Source organism: Mustela putorius, unplaced genomic scaffold, assembly GCF_011764305.1.
Source record: "Mustela putorius furo isolate JIRA1106 unplaced genomic scaffold, ASM1176430v1.1 tig00003836_pilon_pilon_pilon, whole genome shotgun sequence".
Lineage (NCBI taxonomy): Eukaryota > Metazoa > Chordata > Mammalia > Carnivora > Mustelidae > Mustela > Mustela putorius.
In genome coordinates this window covers 36226533-36237541 of record NW_025421989.1, presented here as the reverse complement: position 1 = coordinate 36237541, position 11009 = coordinate 36226533, and the positions used below count along the sequence as shown (strand labels likewise).

Sequence of the window (11009 nt, the reverse complement as noted above, 5' to 3'; positions counted from 1 at the left end):
GACTGAACCACCCAGGTGCCCCAGCATTTTTTTTTAAAGATTTTATTTGTTTATTTCAGGGAAAGAGAGAACACAAGTGTGGGGAGAGGCAAAGGGACAATCAGAGACCTCGCGCAGCTGGGACCGCAACATGGAACTCCATCCCAAGGACCTAAGATCACAATCTGAGCCAAAAGCAGACCCTCAACCAACTGAGGCACGCAGATGTCCCAGCATCTTTTTGGTTTTTTGGTTTTTGGTTTTTTGCTTTTTGTTTTTTTTACAGTAACAATGCAGTGATTATTCATCATTCGGTATTTCCTAAAGACTGTGAGATATCCAGAAGTCATTCCAACACAGAACCCATGAAAGAATCCAACCCATTAAGTGTTGCTTGTTATTTCAAGCCAGTGCATCTCAGGAGACCATGTAGCTTCAAGGTCTTCACAACAATGTATCCCAGACACTCAAATACCAAGTCTACTCAAATAAGCTTCCCAAGCAGCTTTTCGGTACAACTCATTTGCTTCCAGACGATTGGATGCTGATGTTATGCCCCGGCCTACAATGATGATATCAGAACCTCGTTTGCCAATAACTTCTTGTGGACTGTTGTACTGTTGGCCAAGATTATCCGCCCCTGCTTCTAACTGAACTCCTGGAGTCAAGTGAAGAAATTCTGGTTTCATGCTTACTCGGGAGCCAGAAATAAAACCAAGCACAAATTCAGGATTCTCCTCTGCCATTCTAACCACGGCTTTTGTGTAGCTGCCTGTAGCCAAGGAGCCAGCAGAGCTCATCTCCGCAATGAGCAGGCATCCCCACTGCAAAGGCAGGCCACACAACCCCCGAGCCTGGCACCACATGAGCATTGACCAGATCTGCCCAAGAAGCTATTTTAAAGACACCACCTTCATACTGTTTTTTTACTGTGTTTCCTATATCTGCAAATTTCCGGTCTTCAAATATTAAGAACTTATGGCGTTTTGCCAGAGCCGTTAACTCCTTCATCACATCTAGAGTAAAATCATTCAGAATATCCACATGAGTCTTGAGTATGCAGATGCGGGGTCCTAAAGCATCTGCTAGCTGCAACAGCTCTCTGGACTCGGAAATATCAGCAGACAGACAGAGATTGGTCTCTTTCTTCTGCATAAGCCGGAGAAGCTTCGCCGCAACTGGGTGAATCCTAGGCAGCTCTGCACGTGCACCAAAGCTGAGTTCTCCAGGAGCTTTGTTTATAGGAAGGAGTGAATCATTGTGATTAGCTGCCACAAAAACCTTCTCCTGAATAAATCTCTTCACTCTCTCAACCATCTCTGCATCAATTTTTTTCTGTTGCTCAAGAATCTCCAGCATTTTGGACAATGTACACACTGAGTGGAGATGGATCCCATGCGCCTGCAACTTGTCTCTGCCTCCTTGCTCTCTGTCCAGCAGCACTATGGCATCAGTGACCTTTAAGCCCTCCTTCTGAAGAACCTCAACAGTTTCCAAAACACTAGATCCACTGGTAATGACATCTTCAATGATCAAACAGGTTTCTCCTGGATTAACAGCTCCTTCTACAAGACATTTAGTACCATAATCCTTTGTTTCTTTCCTTCTAATAAGCATTGGAATTTGGTTGGTTGAACAGATAACTGTAGCCAATGGTAAAGCTGTATAAGGTACTCCACACACGGTGTCAAAATTGATTCCTGCATTTTGGGCAGTTTGAAATAAAATATCAGCAACCTGACTCAGAAGACGCGGTCGAGACACGATGCCACGCAGATCGATGTACACAGGGGAAGAGAGCCTGCTCTTCAGTACGAAGTTCCCAAACTTGAAAGCCTGCACGTCGTACAGACCCGTGATCAACGACCCCAAAGCTGCTTCCGCGGCTGCCATCTCCACGAGCTCCCGGGCCTGTTCTCCATCTTTTTGTTTTTAATGGAAGTCTTTTACTGAGATCATTATAGATTCGAATGTAGTTGTAAGAAATAATACAGAGAGATCCCAGAGTGCTTTTCCTAATTACCCCAAGGGGTAACATTTTACAAAAGTACAGTGCAATATCACAGCTAGGATACTGACCTTGATATAGTCAACCCCACCAATCTTATTCAGATTTCCGCACTTTTATTTATATTCCTTTGTGTGTAGTGTGTTTAGTTCTACACAATTTTATCACCTGTGTAAGCTCACGTACACGTTACCAGAGAAGATAGTGAACAATTCTATCACCAGGATCCCTATGTACCCACACCCACATCTCCCCCAATCCAGTCCCCAACCCCATGTAACCAGTGATCTGTTCTCCACTTCTCTTTTGGAGGATGGGGGTGGGGGGCGAGTAGAGAGAGGATCTTAAAGCAGACTCCACGGTGAGGGCCGAGCCCAATGTGGAGCTCAGTCTCACAACCCCAAGATCATGACCTGAGCTGAAATCAAGAGTCAGATGCTTAACCAATTGAGCCCCACAGGTTCCCCATTTTCTCTACTTCTAAAATGTTGTCACTTCAAATATCTTATATAAACGGACTCTAACAGTATGTAAGCTTTTGAGATTGGCTTTTTTCACTAAGCACAACTCTCTGGAGCCACATCCAAGTTGTTTTGTGTATCAGTAGTTCATTCCTTTTCCCTGCTGAGTAGGATTCCTTGCTATGGATATACCACAATTTGTTTAACCACTCAACCACTGAAGGACATCTGAGCCACTTCCAGTTTTTAGCTATTATGAATAAAACTACTATGAACATTCTTCTACAAGGTTTTTTAGTTTTTGTTTTTGTTTTTTGGTAAACATGATTTTCATTTACTGGGGTGAATAACCAGGAGTACAACTGCTGAGTTGTTTGGTAGCAGAATGTTAATTTTGGAAGAAATTGTCTAACTCTTTCCACAATGCCTACACCCTTTTACCTTCCTACCAGCTACACAGGCGTGACCCAATTTCTCCCCAACCTTGCCAGCAATTGGTGTTGTCACTATTTTTTATTTTAGTCATTCTCATAGGTGTATGGTGTTATCTCACTATGGTTTTAATTTGTATATTTCTGATGGCTATTGATGTTAAACATTTTTTCATGTGCTTATTTGCCATCTGTATATCCTCTTCAGCAAAAATGTCTGTTCATGCCTTTTGTCCTCTTTTTTTTTTTGCTTTTTTTTTTTAAAGATTTTTATTTATTTATTTGATAGACAGAGAGAGATCACAAGTAGGCAGAGAGGCAGGCAGAGAGAAAGGGGAAAGCAGGCTCCCCGCTGAGCAGAGAGCCCGATGTGGGGCTCGATCCCAGGACCCTGAGATCATGACCTGAGCTGAAGGCAGAGGCTTAAACCCCTGAGCCACCCAGGCGCCCCCTTTTTTTTTTTTTTTGCTTTTAAAAAAAAAAATCTCTAGGCCCAGCTTGGGGTTCAAATTTACAACACTGAGATCAAGCATCGTATGTTGTACTGACTGAGCCAGCCAGGACACCCCTGTCTTTTTTTTTTTTAAAGATTTTATTTATTTAGGGACGCCAGATTTATTTATTTATTTATTTTTATTTTTAAAAAAAAAGATTTTATTTATTTATTTGACAAAGAGAGAGAGAGCACAAGCAAGGGGAGCAGCAGAGGGAGAAGGAGAAGCAGTCCCCCCCAACTTAGCAGGGAGCCCGATGCAGGACTCGATCCCAGGACCCTGGAATCACGACCTGAGCTGAAGGTAGACACTTAACCAAGTACTCCCTTGCCTTTTTTTTTTTAATTGAGGAATAATTGTAATACATTAGTTTCAGGTGTACAACATAATTTGATATATTGCGAAATGATAACCAAGACATCGATCACCATTATACAGAATTTTTTTCTTGTGATGAGAACTTTTAAGATTTACTCTCTTAGCAATTTCCAAATGTGCAATGCAGTATTAATTATAGTCATCATGTTGTACATTACCTCCCCAGGACTTATTTATTTATTTATTTATTTATTAAAGATTTTACTTATTTATTTGACAGACAGAGATCACAAGTAGGCAGAGAAGCAGGCAGAGAGAGAGGAGGAAGCAGGCTCCCCACTGAGCAGAGAGCCCGATGCGGGACTCCATCCCAGCACTCTGGGATCATGACCTGAGCCGAAGGCAGAGGCTTTAACCCACTGAGCCACCCAGGTGCCCCCCTAGGACTTATTTATAATTGGAAATTTGTACCTTTTGATTCTCTTTACCCCTTTCATCCACCCTCCCCGCAACCCCAAGCCTCTGGCAACTACCAGTCTGTTCTCTGTATTTATGTGCCTATTTTTTGTTATTAGAATCCACATAAGTGAGGTCACATGGTATTTGTCTTTATTTTACTTAGCATCATGACTTCAAGGTCCATCCATATTGCCATGAATGGCACGATTTCATCTTTTTTTTCAAATATTTTATTTATTTATTTGACAGAGAGAGAGAGAGAACAAGTAGGCAGAGATCACAGAGGCAGGCAGAGAGAGAGAGGGAAGCAGGCTCCCTACTGAGCAGAGAGCCCGATCTGGGGCTCCATCCCAAGAACCCCAGATCATGACCTGAGCAGAAGGCAGAGGCTTAACCCATTGAGCCACCCAGGTGCCCCAAGATTTCATCTTTTTATGGCTGTATAACAACTCTTTTTGCGTGTGTATGTATATACATACATATATGCATTTCTTTAATTCACCCATCAATGAACATTTGGGTTGTTTCCATGTCTTGACTATTGTAAATAATGCTGCAGTGAACATGGAGGTGCAGAGATCTTTTCAAGTTGGTGTTTTTGTTTTCTTCAGATAAATACCTAGAAGTGGACTTGCTGGATCATATGATGGCTCTACCTTTAATTTCTTGAGAAACCTACATACTGTTTTCCATAGTGGCTGCATCAATTTATATTCCCAATAGTGCCCAAGGGTTCGTTTTTCTCCACATCCTCACCAACACTGTTATTTATCTTTTTTATTTCGGCCATCACGACAGGTGTGAGGGCGTTGTGGTTTTGATTTGCATTTCCTTGATGATTAGTAACATTGAGCATGTTTTCTTTTAAGATTTTATTTATTTATTTGACAGACAGAGATCACAAGTAGGCAGAGAGGCAGTCAGAGAGAGAGGAAGGGAAGCATCCTCGATCCCAGGACCCTGAGATCATGACCTGAGCCGAAGGCAGAGGCTTTAACCCACTGAGCCACCCAGATGCCCCGACGTTAGGCATCTTTTCACGTGTTTGTTGGCCATCTATATGCCTTCTTTGGAAAAATATCTATTCAGATACTGTTAGCCTATTTTTTTTAATCAAATTGGGGTTTTTGTTTTGTTTTGCTGAGTTGTATTACAAGCTCTTTGTATATTTTGGATACTAGCCCCTTATAAGATTATTTACAAATATTTTCTCCCATTTAATAGGTTTCCTTTACATTTCATTGATGATTTCCTTTGCTGTGCAGAGCTTTTCAATTTGATGTAGCCCTACTTGTTTAGTTTTGCTTTTGTTGCCTTTGTTTTGGTGTCAAATTCAAAAACTCGTTACCAAGACTAATGTCAACGAGCTTACTACCTTCTTTCTTCCAGTTTTATGGTTTCAGGTCTTATGTTCAAGTCTTGAATCCATTTTGAGTTGATTTTAGTGTGTGGTATAAGACAGTGGAAGATGGGGATCCAGTCTCATTCTTTTGCATGTGACTGTGCAGCTTTCCCAGCACCACTTAGTAAAGAAACTGTCCTTTCCTCGTCGTATATTCTTGCCTCCTTTGTCCTAAATTAATGGACCATATACGTGTGGATTTATTTCTGGGATCTCTATTCTATTTTGCCATTTTCTAATTACACTGTTTCTATTTTTACCATTGAAATGTGAGATTCCTTAACAGGATATGTGGTCTGCAAAGATTATTTCCCAGGCTATAGGTTGTCTTTTTATCCTCTTCATATAGGCTTTTGCAGAACAAGACTTTTTAATTCTAATGAGATAGAATTTGTCCATTTTTCCTTCTATGGATTATCCTTTGGTGTCAATACTAAGAACTCTCTGCCTAGTCCTAGATTCCAAAGATTTTCTATTTTTTCTATTTTTCTCTCAAATTTTTATAATTTTATATTTTACATATAATTCCAATATTCATTTTGAGTTAACTTTTTTAATAAAGTGTGAGGTTTAGGTCAAAGCTCATTTTTTTTTTTTTTTGCCTGTGGTTGTCCAATCACTCCAGAACCACATGCTGAAAAGGTTACCCTTCCTCCATTGAAATACTTTTGCACTTTTATTAAATATCAGCTGAACTAATTTGTGTGGGTTGATTTCCGGGTTCCCTATCTGTTCATTGGTCTATGTTTTGATGTTCCTATCTCTGACATTATCACACTGTCTTGATTACTGTAGTTATATAGAAGACTTATTATCACATGGATTCTTCCCACTTTATTCCTCTTTGTCAAGATGGGTTTGGCTATCCTATGGTCTCTTTCTCTCTGTGTAAGTTCAAGAATATGCCAGTCTATATCTACAAATAACTGCTGAAATTGTAATAGAAATTACGTAACTGACATCTTTACTACATTGAGTCTTCCCATCCATAAACACAATATGTCTCTCCAATTTATTTAAATAGTCTTTCTTTCATCAGCATTTCATAGAGACTCTATACATATTTTGTTTTGTTTTGTTTTTGTCTATGCTCAGTGTGGAGCTCAATGCAGGGCTGAACCCATGAGATCAAGACCTGAGCTGAGATCAAGAATTGGGTGTTTACTGTGGAAAGAACCTAGATGTCCATCAACAGATGAATAGATGAAGAAGATGTGGTATATACATACAATGGAATACTATGCAGCCATCAAAAGAAATGAAACCTTGCCATTTGCAGTGATGCAGATGGAACTAGAGGATATTACGTTGAGCGAAATAAGTCAATAGGAGAAAGACAATTACCATATGATCTCTCTGATATGAGGAATTTGAGAGGCAGGGTGGGGGATTGTGGGGGAAAGGGAAGTAAAAAATGAAACAAGCTGGGGTCAGGAAGGAGACAAACCATAAGAGACTCTTAATCTCACAAAACAAACTAAGGGTTGCTGGGAGGTGAGGGGGTAGGTAGAGGGTGGTTGGGTTATGGACACTGGGGAGGGTATGTGCTATGGGGAGTGCTGTGAAGTGTGTAAGACTGATGAATCACAGACCTGTACCCCTGGGGCAAATAATACATTATATGTTAATAAAAATAATTTTTAAATAATAATTAAAATAAAATAAAATAAAATGGAAGATCGGGGAGGACATAAATAAATAAATTGGGTGCTTAACCGACTCAGCCCCCCAGATGGCCCCATATTTTTTTAAATGTACATGTAAGCATTTCATTTTCTTTGGAGTGATTGTAAATGGTATTGTGTTTTTAATTTTGGTCTCCATGTGTTCATTGTTAGTATATAGAAATTTAACTGATCTTTTTTAAAGATTTATTTCTTTATCTGATGGGGTTGGGGGGAGAGGCAAAGAGAGGGATAGAGAGAATCTCAAGTAGACTCCCCGCTGAGGGCAGAGCCCAACGCAGGGCTCAATCTTACAACCTTGAGATCATGACCTGACCTGAAGTCAAGGTAACCAACTGAGCCACTCAGGTGTCCCAAAATATAATTGATTTTGTGTATTGATCCTGGATCCTGTGATCTTGCTGAATATTCTTAGTTCTAAGAATTTTTTATATATTATTTGGAATTTCCTATATAGAAAATTATGTCATTTGCAAATAAGGACAATTTTATTTCTTCCTTTCAAATATGTATGTCTTCTTGACTTACTGCCCCTAGCTAGAACTTCCAGTACTATCCTGAATAAAGTGGCAAGAGTCGACATTCTCACCTCATTCCTGATTTTAGGGGAAAGCATTTAGTTCTTTACCACGAAGTCTGATATTGCTAGCAGATTTCATATAAATGCTTCTTTATCAAGTTCAGGCCATTGCCCCCTGTTTCTAACTTGCTGAGCATTTTTAATTATGAATAGGTATTCTATTTTGCCAAATGTTTTTTCTGAACTAATTGGCATGATTTTTTTCTTTAGTTTATTGATACAGTAAATTACATTTATTTTCAAATGTTCAAGCAGACTTGCATACCTGGAATAAATCCTACTTGGTGGTGGTGATGGTATATAGTTCTTCTGGAATCTTCTTGTACTCATTTCTTCTGAACTTCAACTAATAGCTTCAGAAGAGAAAATTTCCCAGAGATGAAAAGTATCAATCACTATCTAAAAACAGGGAGGTTTCCTCTGGGTCTAGAGCTTTGAAACCAGGATTCAAATCCCAGTTTTGGCATTTACTAGTCCCAGACCTTTGGCAAGTCACTTGATTCTCAAAACCTCAGTTTCCACATCTGTAAAATGGGGATAACAATGCCCAAGTGAGAGAATTAGGTAATGAGGCACTATCTGGCACCTAACAGGTAGTTAATAATGGTACCATTTGAATTCCCTGGCAACAAGCATTTTAAGAAGAATTAGAAACATTTCTGAAGGGCAGTTATATTTAGTGTCATAGGGCACAGAGGTCACATAGCAAAGTTCATGCAAAATGATCATGTCTACAATCATTTACCCTTGGGTTTTCTTTTTTCGTGTTATTAGATGTTTTAGTAATAGATATCACCATGAGACACCAAGAGAATCATTCAAAGATATCCTCATTATTAGTTATTAACTTATTAAATGTAACAGCCATTACTGCTCTGCAGGCCTCTACAGAACCTCGCTGCGAGGGCCCCACAGGCATTAGCTGCCTGGTCTGCACACAACACTTCCCCCTGGCTCTTCAGGTGATCAAAGAGTACCTTGATTCTAATTGCTCAGGTGCTCCCCAAAACCCCCAATCTTACTTCTTTTGATCTAACGAGGTTTTTAAATAGGGTATAAAAAAAGGCAAGCCTACTTTTGGGGGGATGATGCAAGAAAATAAATTGGCTGGGAGAAGAATAATCAACAAATGAAATGGAGTGCTGCACTTTTCTTCCAACCCCACGCTCTTTGAAAACAAGTAAGGAGTCAAAGTGGCCTATGACACTGGCTTACAGATATTCACGATTGTGATCTGCAGTGACAGGTACATTTTTTGTGTGTGTTTATGTGTATTTTATTGTGTTCTGGTGCACGCCTGCACAAACGTGCATAACTCAAGTCAAAGTTTAACGAAATAACACTTCTGTTACCATCAGTGATCCATGCGGAAGTTTCCCCATCTATATTGTCACTATTGTTTAATGCTGCTTGCTACTACCAATCCCATGACCTGCTGCATGGATCCTGAGTTAGCCACGAGTGGGCCTCACACGAGGAGATCATATATGCTCAAAAAGAACTCTTGCTGGGCTGCTGGGAACCAGAGAGATAGGCCCTACATAGGTCTCCCAGCAGGTTGGTATCCCAGTCTGGCTGAACAAAAACTCTCCTTTTCTCTTGTCAGGATCACAGATGTAACAGTCAGCAACATGTCAAGGGAACTCTCTTGGAAATGGCAAATGTTTGTCTAAGTGCTCCTAAATTTTCTGTGCCTGGGACACGAATAGAAGGAATGTTAAGAAATGTTCACACAGCAGCTGAAGTTGGCCGGGCACACGCTTGGAGGGGTCCATGTTTCACTGCAACTTTGCACCTCAGGCCACAGGGAGACAGATGCCAAAGTGTTCTTTGAGGCCAGAGGCTGCTCATGACTCCTCCTCTGATCAGCCCAGGCCCCTTCAGGTGGGGGGGTGGGGGGCAGGGAGCGGGAGGAGAAAGAGATCCCAGTTATAACTGCTGCCTAAACCATAAAAATACCACCAAACCCGTATACTCCTACCCCCCTCAGCCTTTCCTGACCACACTGGCAGAGATGGAGCTTTCAGACTTCTGCAACCCAGAAAAATTTCATGTCATAAGCAGTTTCTGACTGCTGGAATGGAGGCTTGGGCGGGCCTCTGGGACAGACTGCCCTCTGCTCTGGGAAGTCATCAGGCCCAGTGCAAACAGAAAGGCAGGGCCCACCCCCTCACTCTTGGGGGCCAAACCTGAACAGAATCTCAGAGGGTGAGGTGAAGAGTCCTATCCCAGACCAGAAAAAGAGACTATCTTTCAGGATAAATAAAAAACAAAACACTGGTGTGTGTATATATGTATATGTATATGTATATGTATATGTATATGTATGTGTGTGTGTGTTGTATAACACTTAAAAAGGAGGGGACTTTTGTATCTTTTATCAGAGCTGTGTCTCCCAGTCTCCCAGATGTGGGGACTTTTTGGAGAGAAATGTTACTTTGCTCTGTGCAACTTTAGGTTAATGGCGTCCCCAGAACTGTTGTTTGTTCCTTTGGAGCTCTGAGCCACAGTTTCAAGCCACATGGCACTAGGGTGAAGAAAAAGGACTGGTGGCAGGTGGGGGGGGGTGGTTTGGGCTGAAGATCTGAACTTGACTAGTCCCTTCAGCTCTGTTGGACCCCACTTGCGGAACTGTGTGTGGCATCTTATGGCGAATGCTGCAGAGGGCAAGGCTGGCTACTTACTACCTGTAGAGTGGGGAGGTGGGCCTTACACTGAGGGACAAGGGTAAAAAGCCTCCTCCCTGGGGGCTGGGGGTGGGAAGGAATTAAGCCAGCCCAGTCACATGGGCCCCTGAGGGGTCTGATGTCTGCGGATTCCACCACATCCAAGACTGGTCAGAGGGGCTACTTACTTCCATTACATCCAGCCCTCTGGAAAAACCTCCTTCACTTTTGTGCTGTGAGAGATTTGGGGGAGAACCTAAGCTGTCCTTTGGCCACAGTGCTGAAGGGGAGAAGAGGGTCCCCTTCCTCCAGGTCAGAGTGAAGCTGGCAGAGGAAGCCAATGGCCAAGGACAGCTGTGCCCAGCAGACAAGTGTCCTCTAGAGGGCAGCATTTGGGTGGCCTGACAGGTGGGTAGATGGGGGCTTTGATCATCCTGAAACCTCGACAGGAAGACCACTTAGAAATAGCCAGGGAGCTTGGTGAGAGGGAATTTTCCAAAGATCAAGCTTCCAAAGATTTGAATAC

At 41.6% G+C, this 11009-nt stretch overlaps 1 protein-coding gene across 1 annotated transcript; it reads right to left on the bottom strand.

Annotated features, from left to right (window-relative positions):
- Nucleotides 1-260: 260 nt before the first annotated feature.
- On the bottom strand, nt 261-1880 carry LOC101670922 (uridine 5'-monophosphate synthase-like). Its single transcript, XM_013057491.2, is given in 2 exon segments — nt 261-819; nt 821-1880. Coding segments are annotated over 2 exon segments (1425 nt in total). The 5' UTR covers nt 1873-1880; the 3' UTR covers nt 261-446.
- Nucleotides 1881-11009: the final 9129 nt, after the last annotated feature.